Below are 26,812 nucleotides of genomic sequence, written 5' to 3' on the forward strand. Positions count from 1 at the left end.
CAGCCCCACGTGCCTTGCACGTGGCACCGATGTGCGCATGCGCGACTGCCTGGCTGTGAGCTGTGCGGGAAGGAACGTGGGAGGGGTGATGCTGACTGCCGCGTTTCGCCTTCCGTGGTTTGAGCTTCCGTGCTCGCCGTAGTCAGCTGATACGACCCGGAAGTGTCCCGTGGCCGTGCTGAGGGGCTCGGGCGCAGTGATGGCTCCGGACCCCTGGTGAGCGGCGCCCGCCGAGGGGACAGGCTGTTCGTCCGGCCCCGGCTGCGGAGGGCACTCTTGTGGAGGCGAGCGCGGCCAGGGGCTTCCCATGCAGACGCCGCGGGCAGCACGGGGCCGAGTCCCCAGGGCCGCTCAGTGGGCGTGTGGGGCTGTGAAAGGGAAGGCGAAGCCTCCGACCCCCCCTCTCCTCCTTGCTCCCGCGCCCCCTCGTAGACGGAGCAGAGTCCTGCCCGGACCGCCGGTCCCCCCAGAGCGAAGGAAGGATACAGGCCCTGAGGGGCCAGGGGGCTTCCTAGAGGCGCATGTGGGTGCCTGAGGTGGAGGTTAGGGTTAGGTGCTGCTGCTCGTGCCAAGCGCTTACGCAGCCCGTGGGTCTGAAGCGGTTTCCGGCTGTGACCCCCATTTGCCCCTTGGAGATGGGTGCGTGTGAAATCCAGGCGACCCCCACTTAATGCTGTTTTGCTTAGTGCTGTTTCACTATAACACTCATTTAAAATTGATCCATGATTTCACTTAGCGCTCGGCGAATTTCATTACAACGCTCGCAATCGCCGTCTTGGGTCATTAAAAACACTTGTGGTGGCCGTCTTAGATAGTCATATACTTTCAGTTTAGCTTAATGCTCTGTTTTTCAGGAACCAAATTAAGAGCACTAAGTGGGGGTTGCCTGCACCTGCTTCCATCCTGGGCAGAAGTTCCCAAACTGGTATGTGGAGCCCTAAGGAGATGCAAGATGTCTCTGGGGGTACACGGGAGAAATTGTGTAATGGAAGATTTAATTTTCAGTATAATAATTGGTGTTTAAGGGGTTGAAAATGGAAAACATTGGTAAAACTGGAAGGGAACATGCAATAAGAAAGTTTGGGAACCTCTGCTGGAGAGAAGTAGCTGTTACCTCTGTTTTATTCCAGGCCATGTTAAGTTTTCCTGTTTTGGTTATCAGAAGTCTCGTGCACTGTCCTGCTGGTTCCTCTCCTATTTAAGGAACTTATTGAGGAATCTTTTTAAGACTGGCGTACTTTTGGCATCGTGCTCGTGCTTATGAGCTATTTATAATTGGCCAGTTTGTCCATTGGAAAGTACTGATATTACCAGTGTATAGAAAAGAAACAATATAAACTAGGAAATAAACATTTGAGGTAAATTAAATTAACTATAAAGCTGCCTTGAGTAATTCCCCTTCATGCTTAATCCTTTTGGCTTGCCCCATCCTCCCTTTTTCTTTCCTCCTTCACTTCACTTCCAAGGTAGGGTTTGATGCCTGATTCATATGATTGTTAGATGCAAAATGCATCCTGTCTGAGACTGGGTTAGCCCTACATGGAAATCATTTCCTAACAGTTGTTGTTTTCTTCTTATCTCTGCTGATTTAACAGTAAAACATCATCTAGTTAGTCCTAGTGCATCACACTTATGTTAAGATTATGCTGTAATAGGAAAAAGTAACTCAAAGCTGTTATTAGTGATATATAAACTAAATAATAACTTAAAATTGTTTTCTCTGATTATCAAAAAATGCAAGCTAGTACTGTAAATAAAAGCCAGGTACCACAATTAGTTTGTTTGATGTCTTTTGCTTTACTTCTGAGCCATCACCAGGCTGGTTGTAAATAGTCTAAGGAAGAATGGGAATTTTTGTGTGTACCTGGTATAATGGGAGGTATAATGGGAACTGCCCTTGTCTTTACTATAGGAAAGTCTTTTCAGGAATATGTGTCCCTCTGCAAGATGCTCCAATTTGATCTAAACAAAGATTATTGCCAATCTTCTTTGTTACTCTCATTCTTCTTAGAAGTGGCTAAGGGCACTTGGTTGAGCACTTTTGAGGTCTCTGATTTATGTGTGGTGTAACTTGTGGCTGACTCTAGAGGACCAGAAACATAGATGTAATGTTGATTTAAAATCAGGAGTCTCAAACATGTGCCCATACATAGGATCCAGCCTACTGAGCTACTTGTGGGCATCTGGAAGTTGTAGGGAATGGTCCAAGAGAGTGACCTGCCACAGAATCTGGGCCCTTGGGCCCCAGTAGACATAACAATTGGTGGCAGAAAAGCAAGTGAGCACTGATACAGTCCTGGCTGCCCTCTCTCTGCCTACTTCACCCAAGACCCTAACTCCTCATCTGCTGGCTTCAGCACCTCCCCATGCTGTGGCTACTCCAGTGATTTTGAAAGCTGGCAGTGACATTTGCAAGAAATGTTACTATTGATACCTTTAGTTTTAGAAGTGAAACTACTTTGTGTTTGGCTTCTTTGTTTTTAGTATCTCAAATCTTAAACACTTTCTGAAAAGGAAAATCTATCCAAAGCTCAGTCTTGACTAACAGAACAGAGATTGAAACCAGGAAGTCCGGCAGTGGTTGTCACTTGGAGAACTTTTCTTAAATTTGAATCTTTTTTTACTTTTAGGCTGTTGATGTATGATTCCACTTGTCACATTGCACAAGAGATCGCTGAAAAGATCCAGGAACGTAACCGTTGTCAAAGAAATGGGGAAAGTTCATCAAAGGTACCATACCTTCATGAAAGATGTAATGTTTGTGAATTTTTCTTTCAGCTTAAATTTTGCATTTCATTATAAATTAATGCAATATTAAAACTTTAGCTTTGTTCAGGAAGTTGAAGCTTGCTATGGCAGGTTCATTACCTTAAATTCAAGATTGAGTGTAAAATTGTAAGATATGTTTTAGCTAAATAAAGTAACCCAATGCAGAGGTAACTGAATGAAATTCTATGACTTGGATTTTGCAGACGGTCAGATTAGAGATCTAATGGTTTATCTGGCTTTCAAATATATGAATCTTAAGCAATGTTGCAATAACTATTTCATTATGATAAGCATGTAATTTAAAAAAATGTTTAAGGTTTATACAATGAAAATCAGAATAGAGCTTCTGCTTACCTTGTATTTAATATTACTGTGTTTTAAAAAAATCATTAAAATTGATAAATCCTTAGTGTGGTGCATGTCAGACATTCTGAATCACTTGAGGCTGTCATCAAATTTACTCTGCTGTAAGAAAAGCTCTTGGATGAGGTTATCAGAACAATGGAATAGCATGTGTTATGGTGCACACACCTAAGTTTTAAAATATAGAATCTTTTTTTTTTTCCAAGCTTTTCAGTTTCTAGATTCAATCAATCTACATGTGATCTGTTACAATACATGTGCCCTTAATACTTATTCAGATCCTCTCTCTGTTGTCACTCATGAGGGATAGCTTTCATTGTGGACACTAAATACCTCTCTAGCCAGGTGTTTTCACAGTTTGTAAGAATTATTTCAGAAATCTTAATCCCATGGCATTTGGGTGATGACCAGTATTAATATTTCTAATAAAATGAAACGTATTTAATTTTTTTTTTACGTATTCTCCATTCTCGCTAATTCTTAACCAGGTTCATAGCTTTGTGTATTTTTCATAGCTATGCAGGAAGTTGGTTTTTTAAGAACAATGCTAACAGAATTGACTTGGGAATCTCCTCCTAAATCCAGCTGTAACATTTATTTTAGAAAGGGTTCTTGGGTAAAATAACTAACTTTTGGGGTGGAAAATCTGGGACTCCGCATGTAGCATAAATTTCCAGAGCTGAAAAAATGTTTACTTTTGGTTCTAGTTTATTGCAGTGTATGTGCTATTATGTGGCAGATGGGCTAGTTAGCTCTGACTCTTGGCTAATTGTAATTAAGGCCAATTTTGGAACAAAAAAATATTTGGAATTATCAAGCTGACACTCCACTGAATTGCAGAAATGATTTACTTTTACAGATTTAGTGTGGCTGTACAGGCAGGCAAAGTAAGAACTCGTATTTATTAAATCATCAGTATTTAGAGAAGGCAAAGAGTATTGCCTCATTTACTGCAATGTCCTGTTTAAAAAAAAATAAAATAAAATGGGCTGTATAATTATTGTCTGATAACCTCTCTTGTAGTGTAAGCTTTGTAGCTTGTGTGTAATGAAAACATTATATAGTTGACCTAAGTGATTCTATGAAGAAATTTTTCCATGTTTTGTGTTTAATAGGGTAAGAGGAATTTGCTCTTGGAACAGTTTTTAAAGAGAAGTATTTGGCTGTGTTTGATTCTATTATAAACAACAGTTCTGACAATGAAATATTTGTTGTCATAACAGGCACTCATGTTGAGAAATCTGCGGCTGAGCAACCACATTTTCTATGGCTAGTGAAAGTTTTACAGAAAAAATGTCTTTGCCTGGTAGGGAAAATGTCAACACAACTTTATAGTATTTTACCACTAGAAATGTCATAGTATCATAGTGCTTAGGTGTCAGAAGGGACCTCAACAAATCATCAGGTCTGACCCCCTGTCCCGGGCAGGAATGGGTGCCGGGGTCATATCACCTCAGCCAAATATCTGTCCAGCCTCCTCTTGAAGACCCCTAAGGTAGGAGAGAGCACCACCTCCCTTGGGAGCCCATTCTAGAGCCTGGCAGCCCTAACTGTAAAGTAATGTCTCCTGATGTCTAGCCTGAATCTACCCTCTGCCAGCTTGTGACCGATTTTCCTGGTCACTCCTGCTAGTGCTCGGAGGAACAGGGACTCCCCCAATGCCTGCTGGTCCCCTTTGACTAGTTTGCAACAGGCCACCAGATCCCCCCTCAGCCTTCTCTTGTGGAGGCTGAACAGGTTCAGGTCTTGTAGCCTCTCCTCGTAGGGCCTTCCCTGCTGCCCCCTGATCATACGAGTGGCCTCCTCTGGACCCTCTCCATGCTGTCCACATTCCTCCTGAAGTGTGGTGCCCAGAACTGGAGGCAGTACTCCAACTGCAGCCTGACCAGTGTCACCTTGAAGGGGAGGATCATCTCCCTGGACCTGCTCGAGATGCATCTGTGGATGCATGACAGGGTACGGCTGGCCTCCCTGACCGCGTCTCCACACTGTCAGCCCATGTTCATTTTGGCATCAATGATGACTCCAAGTTCCCTTTCTGCCTCTGCACTGAAGAGAAGGGAGTTCCCCAGCCTATAGGTATGTTACTGGTTCTTCCCTCCCAGGTGCAGTACCCTGCACTTGCCAATGTTGAAACTCATCCAGTTCTCATCTGCCCACCCCTGTAATCTGTCCAGGTCCAATTGTAGCCTGTTGCTTCCTTCTAGCGTGCCCACATCCCCCCACATCTTAGTGTCATCTGCGAATTTGAACAGGGTGCTTTTTACCCCCTCTTGCAAGTCACTGATGAAGATGTTGAGCAGTGAGGGCCCGAGGACCAAATCCTGTGGAGCCCCACTGCCCGCATCCCTCTAGGTCAAATAAGACCTGTACACCACCACTCTCTGGGTGTGGTCCTCCAGCCAATTAGGTGTGTTGCTGGTTCCTTCTCCTTAGATGCAGTACCTTGCACTTGTCTGCATTGAATTCCATCCTATTCTTATCTGCCCACCTCTGTAACTGTCTAGATCTAGCTGGATTCTGTCCCTCCCCTCCAGCGTGCCCATCTTGGCCCACAACTTGGTGTCATCAGCAGATTTGGACAGCATGCTTTCCACATCCAGATTGCTGATAAAGATGTTGAACAGTACAGACTCCAGGACCAAGCCCTGGGCAACTCCACTGCTCACATCCCTCGAGGTCAAAAACAACCCATCCACCACCGCCCTCTGGGTGTGACTGTCTTGCCAATTTGCCACCCATCTGACTGTGTAGGCATCAATGCTGCAGTCACCTAGTTTTTTAAGAGAATGTGATGGGAAAACATGTCAAAGGCCTTCTTAAGGTCCAGGAAGATGATATCCACCCTGACACCCTCATCCACAGACTTTGTGACCTGATCATAAAAAGAAACCAGGTTAGTTAGGCAGGACCTGCCCTCAGTGAACCCATGGTGGTTGCCTCTGAGCATTACCTCCCTAGCTGGGCCCTTGCAGATATGCCCCTTAATAATTTTCTCAAAGGTCTTCCCAGGGATGGAGGTAAGACTGAGTGGCCTATAACTGCCGGGGTCCTCTTTTCTCCCCTTCTTGTAAATGGGGACCACATTGGCCCTTTTCCAATCCCCATGAATGCTCATAGAGCCATGCCAGGCTTTTTATCCCATTTAAAATGGGATAAAAACAGAGTATAGAAGTTAGTTAGAAGTTAAAAGGTAAGACTTTCAGATGCACTCCGACTGCTTGAGACTACTCAAAATGGTCAGTGGTAAAACTCCTATGGATATGGATTTCAACTGGGGCAAAATTTTGGTTGATGCCATAGTGTTGTTAAAGGGAGATGTTCATTGACTTGGGGAGATGTAATCTCTTTGCAGAGTGTAAGTTATGTTTAGAAAATGCTTAAACACTGTTTTCCTTAATGAAACTGAGGAACCACGAAAGTTAGTCAACCCTGAATAAATTGCCATGTTTTCTCACATGCAACATATTCTGCAGTATAATATGCACCTTGTTTTTGAATGGCAGAATGAAGGGGGTGGAAAAAAAACACTTCCAGAGTTATGGCTGCATAGAGCAGGGACAGAGGCTAATCATCAACTAACTCATTCTCCCTTTCTTGCTTAACTGAAGCTGAAACCCCAGCTGCTGCTGACAACTCATCTACATGAGTAGATCTATGACTTTAAAAAGAGCTCAAGAGCCTTCAGGGCTGTGAAGTAGGAGGCAAGAGACTAGAACTAGCTAGCAGCTAGCTTTTGGGTGGGAATGGAAACAGGGCAGCTTGCGAACCTCCCTGGCAGCTCCCTGTTGGACTATCATGTAGCCCTCTGCTCTCCTTCCCTTCTCCCATCGCCTTGGAAGGGGAAAAGGACAAAGACTTAAGGCACCCCTGGCTTGGTTTGTGGCACCCCTTATTCAGCTCAAGGCACCCTTTGGAAAATTCCAGCTTTCACTTCTCACTCATTTTTTGACTACAGAAAAAAATGGAGCGGTTTGTGTATTGCAGAGAAGTCAGAAAAGACCACAACAAGACAATGTTTTAAAACAGTGTGAATTTCTAGTTGAAAACTCTAGGTTTATCTTGTGATTCATGTTTGCACGCCCAAGAGTGCTAACATTGCAAAGCATCTTGCAGCACTCTTGAAAGGATCTCAAGGCATGCCAGGATGCTGCTAGCGCTTCCCTTGGTTGAGAATCAGTGGTTTAAGGTTTGGCCACACACGGAATTTTTCTTGGTAAGCCAGGGAAGTTGCTGTTTGAAATGGCTGCCTTTTGAGAGACAGCTTCTTTGTCATGGATCTGCCATTTTTGTGGTCAGCCAGCCATTTTTCTCCCAGGAAAAATTCCTTTAATATTTTACCTGTTACCATTAGTTGCACTTAGTCTGCAAAAAATGTAACAGTTGTCAGGCCATGGGATTCCCAGTCAGCCAGAGTAAGAAGAATCTGTTCATTAAATTAAAGCCTCTTGTACCGTGTGGGCGGGCAGGAGGGCTGTGCAGTTGGTTTCATGTTTATTGAGAGGGAATCCCTCTTTCAAGAGTTTGGCCAGTGCTGTTTTATATAACTGCTTGACTTTTTTCAACTTCATGTGGATTGCACAGGTCTCTCCTCTGGCTGCTTATCTGCAGAAATGTTGAGCAGTGTGCTTGCAGCAAGCATGGCTGTCTCCACTTCTGACCTATGCTCTCAGCATCCTATCTGATAGGAATTTCAGAAGTGCCTGATACATTTAGAAGCCCAAGTTGGTGAGATTTAGGTTTGTAACTGTTAGGCACTTTTGAAAATCCCACTCCTCACCTCTCTGCAGTTAACAAGGACAGTTTAATATATAACAAATAATTTGTAATGGCATTTGGATTGCCTTTCAGGGGGGAGTCGAGTAGAAAGCTACAGCTTGAGCCTTTTTAAATAGTCCTTTAGGGGGAGAGGCTGTTAAGGCTATAAAGAATGCCAGTGCTTGCTGGAGAGAGGTGCTGAAGTTGAGGAGTCTTGTTGGTGCTGAATATGTGACTAGCAAATGCTGAGAGGACTAAGTTGTTGGTGAGTAGCAGCGATAGGACAGAGTGGTCATTTTTGCTCTGCTCATGAATGGATATATCCTTACTGCTAAGCTACCTTTGCTATCTGTGTGAATGATGGCCACAGTATAGTTATTCCTTTGTGAACAAGAAGCATCTTTAAGTAATATGGAAGCCTGTAATTAGTTGTAATAATTGCAGCTATTATTTACAGTCATTGTTTATTACAATGCAGTTATAATTAATGTGTTTCTTAAGGTACGCTGTGCTTAGCTGATTCAAAGAGAATAATGTCTAGGAGAAGGAAGCAGTAATTATCTCATTAAATACAACAAAAACAGCAATAATAATAACACCAATAAAAGATTGTGATTAAGAGGAAAGTTAGAGAATGCAAAGATGGATGTTTGCTAGCATGAAGAAGAATAACATTTTTGGTATTCTTTTAATAAAAATAGCAAACTGAAGAACCTTGCACAAGCATTATGGACACACATTGTTAATCAATTGTCTGGAGAGACCAAAGGGAAACAGTGAACAAAATTATAAGGAAACCTGAAATGGAATAGAAATGAAAGTCTAGGAGATATTGGTCAAAGCTTTAAGAGAACCAGAAGAGGGAGCCTTTGAACCTCTGACAATGAGCAACACTAAAAGGAGTCTGGAGAGGGACCTGACTGTAGAAAAAGGAAAGGTCGATATTGCAATGCATTAATAATACTGTATACATCCAGTCCTCGATATGGTCTCTCATCAGCTCTCTGGTGATTTAGAAGGAAATCCTGTGATGTGATACACAGTTGGGCTTGTATTAGTCCACCATCTATAATATGGTACTACTGCTTGTAGAATTGTAGTGTAATCTGGAAAAAAAATCTTTTCTCTTTTATTTTTCTTCCTTCAGCTTAATGTGGCAATAAGGTCATTGTTGCAGAATCTCAAGGAAAAGATCAACCATCTGAAGGACTTACTGCTTCAAGCTGTATCAACACACCAAATGTATCCATGTAAACAGTATTTCAGCATTCTTTCCGGTATCTTAAGAGTGGGTGGAAAAACAGGCTTTTATGGGAAGGAAGTGGCTCCACAATCTTTTTTCTTTTTTTTTTCCTTCTTCTCTCTCCCCCTCCTTTTCCCCTCCCACCTCCCCACGCACAGTTTGAGGAAGACCTAATTACTAGTTGTTGCTGGCAATCTTAACTTCTGTTTCAAGTACTTATTTTAAATATTGTACAGTTCCCAGTGGTGAAATCCTGTTGACACTGATGTTCTTGGTTTGAGACATTGTTTGCTTGTAGGTTTTCTCAGGTTCATTTTTTTCTGTTTAAAAAGACGTTTCAGGTCGCTGTACTATTGGCACCTTAGGAGAAGCCAGTGTAGAAAAGTGGGTTCCTTCTGCTTCATGGGGTAGGGAGAATTTAAGGTCTCTGTATGAACAGGTATGTCTATCTCCCTGAAGAAGCACATCCATTAAAAAAAAAAAAAACAAACCTCAGCAGCAACTTTGCTCAAGTACATCACTAACATGGAGGAAACGTCTATGGACAAAATATAGGGTCATAGAGTAGCTTCTCAGACAAATGATAGAGAAGGTGTGGATGGGTAAAACGTAATTTCATGGCTGTCTAACTTTCCTTGTTCTTCTGTGCTTTGGAATGCATGTTATGACCTAGCTGTCATTCCTTTTCTTTCCCCACACATGTGTAACAGGGACATGTAACAGCAGCCAGGTGTTTGAAAGTATCCCATATTGGTATAGAGGATCAGAAATGCATGCATGAGGCCACATTCATTTTAGTGACTCCCTGCACTTTAGTGGAGGCATGCTTGATATAAGTTGTAGAAAGATGCTTCAACTTGGGTGTCTCAGCACCCAAAAAAAAATCTTGTGCCTGGTGACAGCGGAGCAGTTCAGGTATATAGATGCCTAGGCTTTGTGCAGTCAGTAGAAAGACTGAGTTGTGTAGGGATTTAAATTCTTATTTGGGGGGGGAACCTTATAAATCCTACTGTTTTAATTGCAATTAAGTTCAAGCTTACTGCAGTGTAAATCTTTCCTAAACATGAACTTTCATAATGCTGCACTGAGTGGAGTGTGTAAAATTTTCTTTTCAAATGACTCCCATGGAGCAGATAAATGCCACTGCTATGTAAGAAAGCAAATATAAGTTGTTACGGCTATGCACATGCTTACATTGCAGTTAAACTTTTTTTTTAGGAACAGGACTAATAGTTGTTTACAAGGGTTATCTCTAAGTTTATTTAAAAAAAACTGAACAACCTCTAAAAATGGCAGTACTCCAGCAACCTTGTCATTCAGACTCATTGAATTAATTGATTATTTTTTTAAAGCAACAAGCCCTGTTTCAGCTGCTATTGAGGAGTTCTTGTGATGTACATGGAAATACATTATTAAACACATCATTTAAATACATTTTTTGTGATTGTCTGAATTCTGCAGAAGACTTCCCACTAGATCCATGTTATCAGCCTCACCCTTAGTGAAATGATAAATGTGCTGAGTGCCAGGCTTAATCCAACATATAAAGTCAATTTTGTGGCCATTGTTTATATTGTAATTTCGATTAAAAATAAAAATGTGCTGTGCCTTGTATAATGAGTGCAGCAGAAACTTTATCCTTACCTTGTTGAGTTTAGTATATCCAACTTACTATTGCATGCTAGGATTCTAGAACTAATAATGTTTCTGTGCATGTTAAATACAGCTCTTTAAATGATACTCTCTTAAATGAGAGAGCCTGAGAAGAATGTCATATGCATGTTTTGAGTGATTTTATTTTTTGCAAAAACCCTGAAACCATCCCTCCCCAAGAAATTTGAGCTTTCTAGATCACTTTCTCAAGATGCAGCCTTTCTTTAAGGAACTATAAGTAACAAATATACTTATGACAAGTGATGATGAGTGGAGATATTCCACTGCTATGTAGGTGTGAAAAGGGTATGCCAGGTGTCTTAAGAGTCCTGAGACTTGACTATCAGGTATGAAAAAGAGTTGCAACTCTTCTTCACATGAAGTGGAGTCTTCTTTTTCAGGCTGTTTTACTCTATTGTTCTTTGAAGATTCTCATTTTCTGACTTTTTTAATATTACTGTAACATCTGACTTCTGTGCATGATGCTATTAATACTGAAAATAAAAACTTTAAGTCCTATTTTATTTCTGTGTTTGGACCTTAACCATATGGCTCCAGAACTCAGCTGGAGGGGGATAGAAGGCAAAGCTTACTGGATGACCTTCTCACACGACAAAGACAACTTCAAGCGTCCTATAAGAATGATGGTACAGAAACAGATGTGATAAGGTAGGATACTGCCACCTTCAAGGAGCAGACTGGGGATGTTTTTTGAATATGAAGACAGTACTTTGAATGCTTCTCTTGATTTTTGTTTTCATCCATGTATGTAGCAAACTACAGCTTGATTTACTGAGGCATGACAGTTTATGCCTTTATTATTTTGTGTCATTTTAACATACACATCCTCTGGGAGGGTGGGGGAATGAAAGATTACTTCGTTTCAAGGTGAAAAATGAGTATTGTCTGATAGGGCTTTTACACTTCTATTTTTGTGGGTTTCTAGAATTTGACTAGATCTCTTACATGAACCATATATATTGTTCCTAGTCCATAGGTTTTGATTTATCTGAAATAAAAATATTAAGTCTACATTTTGTTTTACTCCAAGGTACTTCTTTGTTGTATACTACCTTCTATCTCTAGCAAAAAGTGGGTGGATTTTAATTTTCATCTAGGATAGATCAGTATCTATCAAGGTTGATGTACTATGGCAAATCATCCCTGGGGATAGGTAGGTATGATTATGAATATGTGCAGTATTAATTAATACATAATACTTGACTGGAATAGCTTTTAGAGTAAAGTGAATAGCTATAACATGTAAGCTTTCACTTGTTCTAATTATACCTCATTGCTGGTATATTAACTCTGACATGGACTTCCTTTTGTCATTCAGACTTACTGAAGAAATAGGTTCTCACTTGAATTATTTTCAGGGTATGCATGTACAGCCCTTCATAGCCAGGCAGAGTAACTGCCAGTTAATAGCTAGCCTGAAAATTGGTGTCTCCTGCAGTTCTTTCCTTTACAGACTCCTTCCGTCAACTAAGAAAGTTACAGCTGGAATCTTTACTAGTTCTCCCTGTTCTTGAAAATAACACCTCGCTTGTGGGCTTTAACTGATTTGGAAAAAAAACTAGAACTTTTCCTTCTACTCTGAAATTTAGGATTGTCACCTAGGTTCACATGAGATATTTGTAGCAGTCCACAAATTGAGGAGCAGCTGAGTTGCACAGAACACACGTGTCCTTGAATTATGAAACAGCCCATGGGTAGGAACTAAATTTAGAGAAGATTATAATAAAAAGTCTTAAAATCCTAAATGTTTACAAACCTTGTACTCTCAACTCAGAGCAGAATGCAATACTGGAGGTGCTGTTTTTAGTAACTTGCTACCGGTCTTTTCAGTTTCACCCATTTCCCGCAGTATGCCAATATGAGCCTTTGTCTTCAAAATGCTGCTCTTTGCTACTTGATTGATTTGCGGTGTGATGGAACCACCACGTTTTTGGTAGCTTGAAACTACTTATAACCCCATGTGCCTGTTGCTAAGAAACTCATTCAAAATGCTTTAATTTGAAGAGCTTTTCTATCTGCCTTGAAAGACTATCCGTTTTTAAAAAATACTGCATGAGGAAACTATCATTCCTCGCTCCTTTCTTAAGACTGAGGGATAAACTACACTGTTGCTGCTTTATGCTATAAGTTAGCCTGGACTGTTTCAACGTTTCAATGAAATGTCTCCAAGGATTGTTTCAGAAGCGTTTTGGTGATTTACTGTGTGATGCATTTGATCACAATCGCTGTTGCAACAGCATTCAGGTACAAAGTTAAGAGGCATTGTACTTCTCTGGATTCAGATTTTCAAATGGGATGCAAAACCCATTTGGGAGGAGGGGGTTAGGACAATGATAACCTTAGTGCTTTGGCCAAAGTCCAACATGGGTATTTGCATGCACCCTTTCTAAATCTCCCTTGTATTTCTGGTTGGATAATTTATCTTTTACAGTAACATAGGAGAGAAGTAGAATCATTGTAGAGCTTGCCTGTTTCCGTGGTCAGTGCATAGTCTGGATTTCAGTTGAAGCTGGTAAATTCTTTTGTAATGAAAGGACCTTGCTGTATGTATACATGCAGTCTTTAAAAATATAAACACAACTGCATGGGCATATGAACCTACATAACTAATGCAACACCAATATAATAAATGTTAACTGACACTAGACCCTTTAGACAAGGATTTAAATACACTTGTGAGATGAAAACAGCGTGACTGTGAGGCTCCTAGTAGTGCTTAACCCATGACTGGGTTGCAGACATCTGATACGTGCAAAATCCAGTCTCTGTAGAGACAACCTTGCCTGTGTACAGCTTTGGTTTTGAATATATGCATCAGTCCATTTGTACATGCCCTGATGTTGAAGCATCGTATTCCCTGTGGTGCTTTGTTGGCTATTGTCATTGTGAGAGAAGACTTACATATTTTGAAGCCCTCTGTGCTTATGAAGAAAGGAGTGATTCCTTTTGATGAAGAGCTTTGAAGAGTTTTTTTATTTTCTTTTTCCCCCCTGGTATGAGTATTTGTTCTCAAAAGTATGCAGAAGTCATGTAGGAAGCTAAAGAAAGGTGTCACCTTAAGAAAATTGCATTTTCAAATGAGTGTTGCTAGCTACTGTTAAACATAACATCTGTACTTAATAATTAATATTAGTAGTTAGTAAGTTGGAACTGATAATTTCTCTCCTGTTCAAGTAGCAGTTACTATAAGGTCACACTGGTGTGCTGTTTTGAAAGGCAGTTCACAAGGATGGATTCGGAGGGGGTGCAGCAGCATGGTTGAATCCTCCCCTCCTGCCCCCGCTTTGTACATCACATGCTCTGTGCACTCTTAGAGCTCAACAACTTATCAGGGGAGCTTCTGCTGGGGGTCTTTTCAGAGTCCTGGCCTTCAAGCAGCTGTGGAGCACAAGGAGTGAGCACTGCTTCTGTTCACTCTTTCTTTTCTTCCTCTTTGCCCCCAGATTCAGCAGCAGAGCAATGGAAGGCAGGAGTGGCTGGCGGTATGCTCAGCCATTGTTCCCCATGCAGGCTGGCTCTAGAGTCCAGGGGCTGCACACTGCTGTCACTTGTCCCCTCTCTTCCTTTCTCCTACAGCTGAATTTGAGGGAATGAGAAGGAGACAGACCCTCTGCTGACCAGCTGGTGAGCTCATAGAGCTCTTTATACATGCAGAACTCCCAGCAGGAACTGTGCTGATGTGCTGGTAATCCCAGAGAGCTCACTAGTATCCAGGATCATAGAGAGCAGTTGCAGTTGCACCCCCTTTGGTGGTGTGTTGCATGTACAGTAAACTTGCTTTACTGCACGTGTATCACACTGCTGAAGGGGGTATGGCTGCACCGTTGTCACTGCAATCATGGATCCACCAATGGGAGTGTGTGTTCATATTTTGTTTTAAGCCCTTTTAAAGAGGCTGTTCAGCACTAATGCAGAAACAAATTGGCTGCTGTTCCTGATCTTGGGGTGAGGTGGATACATGTCCTTTCCCATATTGCTCTCTGGGAGTCTGACATATCTGGGGACTCTCCATTCACTTGATAGACTTCTGCATGGGGTTAGTAATAAGAACCTAGTGGTAGTGAAGGGCCACACTGCATTGTCTGTTGAGGTATGTACCCGAATCCAATAGGACCCTGAATTTAAACCCCATCCCTCCCCCATGAATAGATTCTGTGCGTGGAAAACATCATAAATTTGTTATAATTTTCCATCTATAGAGTCTGCTTATTGGAAGGTCATATTAAATTCTTCCCTCCACACTGTTGCGGTCGGGAGGAGGAGGGGAGCAGACAGTAGGGGGCCAGGTCATGTGGGACCATCAGGAGGGGGGAATCGGGTGATTGGAGGGCTGGGGGTCAAGCACTTGCCTCCAGGCCACCTATCCTTTCTCCTCCTCACTTGGTCCACTTATGCCTGCCTGCTTGCTGCCTCTGCCCCTTGCCTTGCCTCTTCTCTATCCTCACTTCAGCCTAGAGCACAAAACACAGCTCCAGCTTGATCCCATGGCAGCTGAGTTGTGGTAGCTTCAGCTGGTGGGGGAGGAGATTGGGACAGAAGGGGGGACCCAGCGTGGGGGTTGGCAGAGGCATTGTGGGGCCAGGCAGCAGCTGCCTGCTCTCCCACCGTCTCATACTCCATTCCAAGATGAGGGGCTTCCCCCCCATTTAGGCTGGGGGGGACGGGACGACTCCTAATCTTAGAATCAAGTAAATACGGTATTCCAGAATATGATGTACATGTTAAATCTTTTGCTGCTGTAACCTGCTCAGCTTGGTGAGCCATTCCCATTCTCTTCCAATATGGTGTTTGAAACAGTTAAAACAAATGTTTCCACTTGTAAAGTGTTACCTTTGGATAAATGTATCTTGTCATTGTTTAAGTCCATTTTAGATAGCAAAACTATGGATTTGTGTTTAATTATTTTAGGGATTAGTGATTCTCCAGAGTGCAGCATAAATCTATTTGATATCTTAGAGCAGCTAGGTTTTTCATTTATTGCTGAATTAACTTAAATGTATGAAATCACAAGTAAGTAAATATTTCCATGAAGGATCACTCTCTGAGAAGACTCCTGTATATTTACTTATTAATACATAAACCAATATGAGTGGCTGATATGCCTTCTTGAAAAGGAAGCAAAAGCTCCACTAATTTAGGACAGTTCAAAGTCTGTCCCCCCCCCACCATTTATAGGGAAAGAGGATATCAGTTTTCATTATTGTTAAATTGGTGACTTTTATGCAGTAGGTTTCTTTAGAAGTGTAGGGACTGAGAGGTACAGCATAAAAACACACATGAAGTTTGATTAAGTTCTAGCAGTGACACTTCTCTGGTTCTATACCAGCTTTCTTTATCTAATCCATCCCTGATGTGACAGCCTGTATTTTTTTTTCTTTTTTTTTTAAGAGCAGTCATTCCCTTCATTAACCTTCTTGCACCAGTGATCACATATTTAATGTCCCCATGGCATATAATTGTGAAGGGTTTACCAGAATTAATCTCCATTTATATTTGGTCACCATTCAGTGATTTTTACATCCTTTGCAAATTGCTGTAATGCTATTTACTTTGTTTAGTACAGTGGCCTTAATACTTTTAATTTTTATTCTAAGTGACAACTCGGGCCAAAATGCAGAACAGGGTATTACATTGTTTTGTATAGAATTACTTTACTTTCTGGCATTGTCAGCCTTAATTAAGATGCATCTGAAATTTGCTAGAGGAAAGATTGTGCTGTTTATGGCTTTTTGAGGGGGGTCATATTTATTACAGTTAGAACGTATTTTCTTTCAAATTAAACTCTTACAGAAGCAAAATATGTTTCTCCAACCACTTCTTTTTGTAGACTTATTAATGTAAGTTCTTACATGCACTAAAAATATTAATATTAAACCATGAAGTGCTGTTCTGCTAATGAAGAATGAAAAAACTGAATGATTCCAGAATCTCAAAGTTGTGAGTGTCAAAGTGTTTGCAAAGACCAAGTGAATGGAATATCCTTATCCTTTCTTATTGGCTACTCAGTGAACCACAGCAAACTGCACCTAGGTAGTTGATGTCTTGCATATACCTAAGAGAGCAATAATGAAATTGAATGAATTGTGTATTTGATTTTACATGCATTACTTTGGTGTCTGTTGCTATAGTATGTGAATGCTGGGCAAAATGTAGGAAAGGTTGTTTAACTACTGTGGGATACCAGATGTTGCCACTGATAACTGCCCTAGCAACCTTTTCAAAAGCTCCAGCTTCCCTTTTAAAAATGCCTCCGCTCCTTAGAGTCACTGAAAATTAATGAAATTCAGGCTTAAGCTTTTAAATACCTGAGGATTTTTTTGTTTAAAGTAAAATGGAGATTCCTAAATCATATAGGTGCCTCTGAAGACACTACCTGCTTCTTGCCAGAAACATCCTTTCTTACAGCAACAACATTTGGATATTAATTTTACCTGATCAGAGACTTGTCTTACGGCCTGTCAGTTACCAAAAATATTTTCTGATGATACTGCAAAAGGAAGTGAATTTATCAGCCTGGGACCTATAGTTGAGAATATTTGATGCAGTCTCTCATAAACAGGGTTGAAGGGAAGAATACTGTACTCCAGATTATTGCATCTATGCAGGACCTTGAGACAGACCAGTTGACTGTAACTTTAAATTTTCACGTCTTCCATTTGTTCACAGGACTACATACACCATCTCTCTCCTGTAGCACCTTTCACCTTGAAAGATGCTAAAATACTTGATCTGCACAATATACTGGAGTTACGGCACCCATACTAAAAACAGCTCTCTAGAAGTCCACAAAGATTCCGTACAAATATACCAAAATGAAGATCCCTGGCTTCCATTGAAATTACAGGGGGTCTAGTAATGCGGAGTAGATACCCAGGCTACTTCCTGGTTCAGGAGGAGGAAGATGTCGAAGCAAAATGCATTTGGGTGAAGCTGAAAGGTGAAAGATGCACCGATAAAATGGTGTGGATTTATAGGTCACCAAATCAGGAGGAGGAAGTAGATGAGGCACTCTTCAAGGAAGTTTTTGAATGACTCTTGACGAAGTTTGTGGATGACAGAAAACTGGTAAGGGTTGTGAACATGTTGGAGGATAGAAGCACAAATCAGAAAGATCTCAACAGATTGGAAAGCTGGGCTAGAGCTAGAACTAACAGGATGAAGTTCAGTGCTGACAAACGCAAAATAGTACACCTTGAGAAGAGTAATCAAAAAAATACAAATTCAAAATGGGTATCACCTGGCTGAATGACAGCACTGTGGAAAGGGATTTGGGAGTTTAGGTAGATCACAGACTTGATACGAGTCTGTAGTGTGGTGCAGCCATGCATAATGTGAATGCAGTTTTGGGATGCATCAATAAGTAAGATAGTGACTCTCTACTTAGCACTGGTTAGGCCTCACTTGAAGTATTATGTGCAGTTCTAGGCTTTGCATTTTAAAAGAATGTGGCGAAGTTAGAAAGCGTCCAGAGGTTGGCAATAAAGATGATCAAGGGTTTGGAAAACAAGTCCTGAACCCGCTAACTTCCAACCTCTGCACCCTCTCTAACTTCTCCACATCCTTTTAAACATGATAGCACTCTTTAGATACTTGAATGGCTGCCATAAAGAAGAGGGAAAGCACCTTTTCTCTCTTGCTGCAGAGGATGTGGACCAATGGCTTGGAGTTCCGGCAAAGTAGGTTTGTACTGGATATCCAGGAAAACTTCTACACTGTTAGAACAGTGAGACAGTGAAGTAGACTGCCTAGGGAAGTTGTGGACTCCATTACTGGAGGTATTCAGGAAGAGGTTGGACAGCCAGTGGTTGGGGATGATCTAGATGTAGCCATGCTTATGCTCTACTATGGGTGTTTCCCACGCTTCTAGGCTGTGCTGGTTGGTTCCCCCTTCTACTCCTCCCCTTCCTGCTACATGTGTCAGGGTGTTTTTAAGCCTCTCTTGGAGGCATTGAGTGTTGGCTTCAACCAAGGCTGGGGACTTTGGTGTGTGCCAGTGCTTCTGCTGGGACCAAAGCCAGATGTTCCTGGCAAAGGGGTCTTGTCTCTCCTCAGGGTGAGACCAATCTCCATACTGGGATGAGAAAGGAACTTTACCCCATGGTCAGATCGGTATGGACTGGAGGTGCGTGGGGGTGGGGGGGTTGCCTTCCTCTGGCCCTCTGCCCAGAATCTCTTGAGCATATATTGACAAACTTTTATAGAAGCAGGACATTGGCTTCTGTGTTTCCTCTGCTTTATCTGTGGCAGATCAATGTCTATGTTGTCAGGGTTGACGATAGTCTTATGTAGAGTTTTAGATTATGGTTTATATGAGACGGTTTGGACATGGAACATCCTGCCTCAAGAAGGGGGTTGGATTAGATGACCTTGGAGGTCCCTTCCAGCCCTACTTCTTTTACAATTTTAATGCCTGGCATTTGTTGACAGTACCGAATGTGTATCTCATATTTTCACAAAGTGTACTGTGGTTTTTAAATGACCCCAGTAGGTCAGAACCATGATTACTATATATGGAAAAGTTTTATATTTGTATTTTTAAGGAAGAGTAAATAGAAAGAACTGATCTTAGAACAGTGGGTATAATTAGTAAGAAAACTTGCTTTTTTGCTCCAAACTTCTCATTAGACCTTCAAGCTCAGTTCTGTTAGTAGCACTCATCAACCTCTCTAGGAGGGCAGTTACCATGGGAACTCTACAATTTTGCCTCTCATCACTTTAGGTCGTTTAGATCTTTGAACAGTCAGGTTTGGGACAGACTTTTGTGGTTAGGACTGCTGCTGCATTGAGACCAGAAACTCTTTTAATTTATTCATAGATTGTTAGGGGCTGGAAGGGACCTTGTAGATCATTGGGTCCCAGTCCCCCTGGAAAAGACAACTGGGGTCAAGTGACCCCAGCAAGGTGACTGTCCAGTCTCCTTTTAAAGATTTCCAGGGTAGATGACTGTACCACCACTGGAGGGAGTTTATTCCACAGTCTGGACACCTTGACTGTGAAGGAGTTTTCCCAGGGATGGAGGTGAGGCTGATTGGCTTATAGTTGCTGGGGTCCTCCCTCTTCCCCATCTTGAAGATAGGCACAATGTTGGCCCTCTTCCAATCCTCAGGGATCTCCCCTGTGTGCCACGATTTCTGAAGGAGTTTTGCCAGGGGTTCTGCAGTGACCTCAGCCAGCTCCATCAGCACTCTCGTGTGTCCTGCTGACTTATAAATGTCTAGGTTTTCTAGTTGGTTTTGCACCAGCTTAGCATCCACAGTGGGAAGGCTATCATTCCCACCATGCCCCCTGTGATCCTTATCTCACTTGTCTTTCCCCTTGGTCCGGTGAAATATCAAAGCAAAGTACGCATTCAGGAGTTCAGTTTTTTCCTGAGTGTCGGTTACCAGCTGTCCCAAGGTGTTAAGTAGGGGTCCCACACTTCCACTTGTTTTCTTTCTGCTCCCTACGTACCTAAAGAAGGACTTCTTATTGTCCTTTACTCCCTTGGCTAACTTAAACTCAGTCACTGCATTAGCTTTCCTAGTCATCTCCCTACAAGAACAGACCACTTTTGCGTAGTCCTCCTTGAGGACTGCCCCTAGCTTCCACTGTGTGTACACCTCTTTTTTTCTTTTTCAAGAAGACTGTGATGTCCCTATTGAGCCAGGAGGGCTTGCCAGCCCTTCTTCTACCTTTCCTCTTCATGGGAATAGTTTTTCTTTTATGCTTCAAGGATTGTGTCCTTGAGAAATGACCACTCATTGTGTACCCTATTTGCCTTCTGTCCCTGGTCCTATGACCAAGGATTTTTAAGACCATGTTTCCAGAAATGAAAGGTGAATGTTTCATCTTACTGTGCTGCTCTGATTGGGAAGTAGTCTTCAAATGAAACAGAAAGAGAAGTTTCTTGTCTCAAGTGCATGAAAGATCAGGTGCTGATCACAGCATCATAATCTGTTTTTCTGGACAGCAGTAATGGATTATGGAGAAACAGAGAAGCTGCCTTTACTTCAATGGCCTCTGATATGATTACCCACATTGTAGTTTCCTCTCAAAATCATTTTCCTTTTATTGGAAGAAAGGGAGCAAGAGATCTCCTAATATAGCAATTGATAGTGGAAATCAGAGCTTCCTGTTTTAACATTGACTGTATTACCAACTCACCCTTTCCAGGATTCTCTATGACAATTTAGTTGAGATCTTGCATGGAAGGCACCATGGAAAGGCCAAATATGACACAAAGGGAATGTTGATTTACTCTTGAAGTTGATTTGGATTAAGAATAATCTGATTGTGATACTCTGGGCTGTTGAACACAGAGTATGTTAGTACTTAGGGAACACAGGAGACACTAGTATAAGCCATGGTGTAAATTTATAACTCTTGTGTAGATGCACGTTGTGTTTCAGGAGAGTCATTTTTGTTTAATTTGTGTTACTGTGAAAGGGGTTTGCCTGTTTGAGTAGTTATACTACTGTAACTATTTCTGATTACTAATTATACCAGCATATTTTATAAAGCTTTCAGCTGTAGAAGGGCCCTCACTAACCAACACTTTGTACTTTCTTTCAGTGAGACCTGAATGGCTTACCTGAATGGCTTCTTCATTTTCTAGTCATCTGCAATAGAATCTGCTCCAGACATATGTGCATATTTCAGAATAGTGGTGGGAGCTGTAGAGGGGGGAAGCAGAGCATTAGGCACAAAAATTAACCCAGTGTATTTCCCTGTCAGTGCAGGGAAATATTTCCTCAACCAGAAGTGGGGTGACGGGGTTATGGCCCAGTTCTGTGGAGGAAGGAGGTCACAGCTCAACTGGGCCTGTCACAGTGAATTGGGGCTTGGGAGTTTGGCAGGGGGTGGGGAAAGGAGCGACCATATTAATGGCCACTGTTCGCCCACCGTTAAGTGCCCTGACCTGTGGGGAGCTGGCAAGCCAAACATGATGGTGCTGCAGGTTGAGCACCTCTGGCGTAGCCCTTTCTGTGTCAAGATGAGCAATGCTGATGGGCAGATCTGCTTCCTTTGGAGGAGTGCTGAGGACTTTGACTTAAGGCTTAAAGGGAAAACTTTGTGGAGCCATTGAAATACTACCCAGACTTACAGTACTGTGCCTTGGGAGAATCCTGTGTCTTTGTGAAATCAGCAAATGCTGTTCTAAAAACCAAGAGCTGCCTAAAATATGAATTAATCACTTAAACAGGCATTCAGGGTATATAAACAAGAGAATATATTCAATTATTCTTGTCCTGATCCTGCTAAGTATCGATCTGTGAATCCAAGCTGTGGTGCCTAGACCCTGGACACTTTAGGGAGAACTACTATATAGTGGTATCTATAAGGAAATGTTCAATTATTCAGCAGTTGTCATATGACCAGGGTTTTGTTTAAAATTCAGTCTTGCTGATCATTCTTCCAAAGCTGCCAGTCTTAATGTGTGGCCTTGGTCTAGAGTAAGAACTGGTTGACTAATCTAAGTTACTTGGGAAGTTTTATAAGAATTATCAGTGAAACAATGCTTTTGAAAGTTAAGTCCTCACTTGTTAAGCAGTGACATTAGCCCCCTGATTTTAACCTTCCTCCCCCCGCATCTTTTATATTTGGGTGCACTGCTAAGCCTTATAATTAGTTAAATCTGCTCCTATAATCAAAAGCTATCTACACACTCCACTGCTCTGTGACAATTTCAAAGATTTAAGTGATTAACGTGGCGGAGGCAGTGGGTGGCTAATTGGATAAGCTTTAATCTTCACACCACCAAAGCGAAACATGGTAAGATCAGAGGAAGTAGGAAGTTATGCTTTGTTGTGTGGGAAGGTAGTTACCAAACATGTCAAAAAGATTATTGTAAAAGGCAGATCCATTGTCATGACCAAAACTAGAAGAATAGGGCAGGTTATTAAAAGAAGAGACAGTATCACAAATTGTTTCAGACTTGCTTATGCTGGCTTTTCTAAATGGCAAATATATTTTTATTCTTGCTAGCTAACCAGTTTGGCAGCCACAGCAAAGAGTTGTATATTCCTGATTTTATTTTGTTAAATAAGTTTAAAATATGGCACTGTTTTGCTGTTGTGTATATTCTCTGAACTATTGTGCTTAGTGGTTTGAAGAAGTCTTTAGAGATGTACAATTTCAGTTTTGGTTATTTGCAAAAGCTGGTAATAGTCTGAAATTTAGGAGGTTTAAACTCCAAAATGCAATGATGAAAACTAGTTAATATAGCAAAGTATTTTCTAGACTCGTGTCCCACTGAAACCAAAATTACCTTCATAACTGTATTAGTCAATAACTTAGGTTTGTTTTGGAACTTAAAGTGAAAAACTAGAGGTCATTGCCTGATCCTGGCAAACCCTTTTTACTTTCAACAAAAAGATAGAGCTTAATAGTGAAACTCATTGTGGTAGTGTCATGTTGGCTTTAATTTGGGCAGTGAATGCAAAATGAAATGCACCATGTCAGATGAATACCAAAGAAATATATGGAGGTGTGCTGGCTTGATTTAGAGCAGAACTGTCCAACTGGTGGCCTGCTCCCTGCAGGCCAGCACTGCACAGTGCAGGGGGAGCCTGTGGCACCGTGCAACAAGGCAGCCTGGAGCCAAGGAAGTGGGTGCAGGGGCACTTACCTGCCCATATGTTCAGTGCAGTGCCGTGCAGTAGCATGGGCGGGGTTGCCTGCATGCAGGACAGCAGGGGAAAGGGGGAGCTACCTACACACATGGTGCCATGGGAGCTTGCTGCTGTAGAGAGGTGGCAGGGCCGTGGTCCCTGCAGGTGCAGTCCCTGCAGCATGTGGCCTGTGCTAGTGCAGCCCCTGTGATGTGCAGCCTGGCCACTGAGTTGTTGAACTTTCCTGATTTAGAGCCATGTTAAAATATTTTTCAGTCGTGGTTGTTCTAGCTCTTAGCCAGCAGAGGTCTCTGGCTCACTATAAATCCTCACGGAGTGGCTGGACCAGCTTCTTAACTTTGAAATGTGCTTGGCATAAAATGTTAATGAATCTTCCGCAATGTTGTGTGGCAAAAGCCTGTCACAGACGGCATAAAATTAATTTTATGTTTTCTGGTGTTTTGGTCAGTTAGCCCAATTTATGTGTTTTAGTCATAGAATCCACAAGATTTGTACACGTATACAAGTTGTATGGTACCTGATTCGCATCCAGATATAAAAGTGAAAAACTCCTTTGATTTAAAAAGCGTTAGATTTTAGCTTTGATTCTACATGCAGTAACAGAATACTCATATTATCCGAGACGGGTAGTAAAAATGTCTTAGGGTTTGATAGTGATGCATAGAGAACTGTTTAAAAAATGTCCTTACTGGGTTGTTTTAGTTTAATCAAAAAACCCACTCCTGAGATCCTTTCATACCTAATGCTCCCAAAAATTTTATTCCAGTTTTGGATGCAAAAAGGTTGTATGTTATACTTTGTATTGTACTCTTCCTGTAATAAGAATAAGTAATAAAACAACATGAATTTGCAAGGATGGGAAATCTGCTGTTGAGAGAAATATTTACGTGAAGTTATTTCACTACTTGGATTTATGTAACTTGGCACAATAAAAACTTATTTTCCATTATAACTAAGGGAAAAGTCTGTAACAGCAACAGCCTACAAGTCATTTTTTTTAAATGGCTGTTTCATTTAAGAACAAGATTTTTCTTATTTCTTATTCCTGTTAAGTTGAACCAAGAAACAAAGGAAAGTAAATATGAAGAAGGAAATCAGAGAGTTAATTTTTTTTTAAATGCAGAAGTGTTACGTGTCAGACTTGACTGTTGCTGCAAAGTAATAGTGCATTTGTGTGATCTAAGTCCATGCTAATGTACTGAACTTTGGTGCTGCAGGAAGGATGCCTTCAATATCTCTGCAGTTTTAACCCCGCATCTTGATTTTAAAAAAAAAAAAGATCTCTCTACACACGCACGCGCGCGCGCGTGCCCATATACGCTTCTCAGTGTGTTTTGAAGCTGTTTCTAAGGTATCATTTTATATGTGAATAGCATGGTTAAATGCATATATTATTGTGTGTTTGTTAGACGTATGGCAGTTGTATCCACTACAGATTCATTTACTAGCATTCTCTGTTCTCTTCTGACATGGTAATGTGGCATGGGAGGTATGTTTTGCCATACAAGCTCAGAAATTAAACGTAATTGTACGTTCTCTGGCGGATGATATTTGGGGGGATGGCATGTAGTATGTATTGTAGCCTCATGATTCCCAGTTACTTGAGGGAGAAAGTACAGAAGACACAGTTTTTATTTTGAGGAATTATTTTAAGCTTTAAAAATGTTTTCAGAACTAGCCTAATGACTGGAGGGGTCAAACGAGGTGCAACAAACCCATGGCTCCTGGAAGAATCTGAGGAAACCAGAGGCCTTAGCTTTGATGATATCAGACAGCAGCAGCAGAGAATCATACAAGGTAGAACCTTTTTTATTTTATATTATATTACAATTTATATTTTGTCTCATGTTTTTACATTTTTATGTAATTTGTAACATTTGCTATATTTTTTGTAAATTCACAGCTTGGATTAGATTCACTGTTTGACCTAAGAACCCTTGGCCTTGTAGCTCAGTGTGGTATTTTTGGTCTCTCACTCAAAGAATTAGCTATTCTGTGGTTAAAAAATGTTTGCCCGTTGGCCTTACTATTCACCTACTTCTGCTTTCCTTTGTTTGCAAAGGCATCACATTCTTAAGCTTATTGTGGGAAAAGTATCACTTGACAGTATTCTTTTAAAGCAGTCTGCTCAAATTCTGCTCACTTGTTCACCCCAGACAAGGAGTATTTTGCACATCGTTTTTTTCATCCTGGTAAATGGCAACTAGATTTTGTGTCTTGGTGTGCCAAGTTTGCAGACTTCTGTGAAGATGTACATTGGGTCTCTTGAGCTATAATTGTCACACAAAGCAGCATAAAATATTTTTATACATACAGCCAGTACAGTTGAGAGTGTGGAGGACAAAACAAGTAGTATTATGGTGACATCAACTTGGGCCTCATACAGACATTCGGTTGCCCCTGGAAAAGTTTGCTCATGCCCACCCCCCAGCAACACAGTGTCAGTCCTGCAAACTTTCCGTTTTTCAGGGCCTCAACATTTAGTGTCTGTACATGTGGCTCTAGGTAAGGTTTGGGGGTTTTTTTTTTCCTACCATAAGAGAAAATCTGGGAGAATTCTCCCAAGTTATTTTAATGTACATATGCATCATCTGTCAGCTGTGCAGTGAGCATCCATTGGATGCAGATTGATTTGTCCTGGAATTGCAAGGCGTATCAGGATATGCCTAGCTTTAAGTAAGTCAGTATTTCTTGACTTCAACAGGGACCACTACTAATACTGTTTACTTAAGTGGAAATACTGAAATACAGCTTGATACATATTATAGACTTGGTTGAATCAGGATCTTATGATGTACATAAGAATTAATTTATGGTTACAAAATCTGTTGTATCCTTGAGGCTGGATTATTAATAGGGCCTTTATGGCGTTAACCTAGCTCCTTTATTTTTTTGGTAGTAAGTGCCTAACTCCCTTTATTTCCTTTTACCCCAGTCTGAATGCATTAGATTGTAAATGAGGTAATACTGCACATAATTAAATGTTTAGGGATGTTGAGGATGATCAAATTAAATAAATCTCTAGATAATCGAGTATCATTTAATCTGTATGTGAACTGATGTTTGGATCTGTAGGTCAAGAGAACGGCATTAGCTTTATTTTGACTGTTCAGGAGTCAATTTCAAACACTGCTAACATATGGTGCATATCAAATTTATCCCTGTGTGTATATATTCATGTATGTAGGTTTGAAGGCTGCAGAAATTATTTGGCAGGTAAGGTGGGGGACATTCAGCCCTGAACAAAGCATACAGACTCTGGTTGTACAGATCAACCTTTGACCTTTAATTCTTAGGCTGTAGCTAAGTAGTATCTGGCTCTTCTAGCAGCCTGGCATTATGCAGTGTTTTTGCTGTTCAGCAAGTGGCAAGCCACAGCAGTTCTTGTATTCAG

At 41.3% G+C, this 26,812-nt stretch overlaps 1 protein-coding gene across 2 annotated transcripts in view; it reads left to right on the top strand.

Moving 5' to 3' along the window:
- Nucleotides 1-113: 113 nt before the first annotated feature.
- Nucleotides 114-26,812, top strand: part of STX8 (syntaxin 8) — a 174,129-nt gene continuing 147,430 nt past the window's right edge. For both annotated transcript variants that reach the window (XM_019542765.1, XM_019542764.1), the window contains exons 1-5: nucleotides 114-216; nucleotides 2,631-2,730; nucleotides 9,038-9,132; nucleotides 11,345-11,455; nucleotides 25,091-25,215. In XM_019542765.1, the coding sequence (XP_019398310.1) occupies nucleotides 200-216; nucleotides 2,631-2,730; nucleotides 9,038-9,132; nucleotides 11,345-11,455; nucleotides 25,091-25,215 (448 nt within the window). In that variant the 5' untranslated portion in view covers nucleotides 114-199. The remainder of the gene's footprint in view (nucleotides 217-2,630; nucleotides 2,731-9,037; nucleotides 9,133-11,344; nucleotides 11,456-25,090; nucleotides 25,216-26,812) is intronic.

Source organism: Crocodylus porosus, unplaced genomic scaffold, assembly GCF_001723895.1.
Source record: "Crocodylus porosus isolate Cpor-Errol unplaced genomic scaffold, CroPor_comp1, whole genome shotgun sequence".
Taxonomy (NCBI): Eukaryota; Metazoa; Chordata; order Crocodylia; family Crocodylidae; genus Crocodylus; species Crocodylus porosus.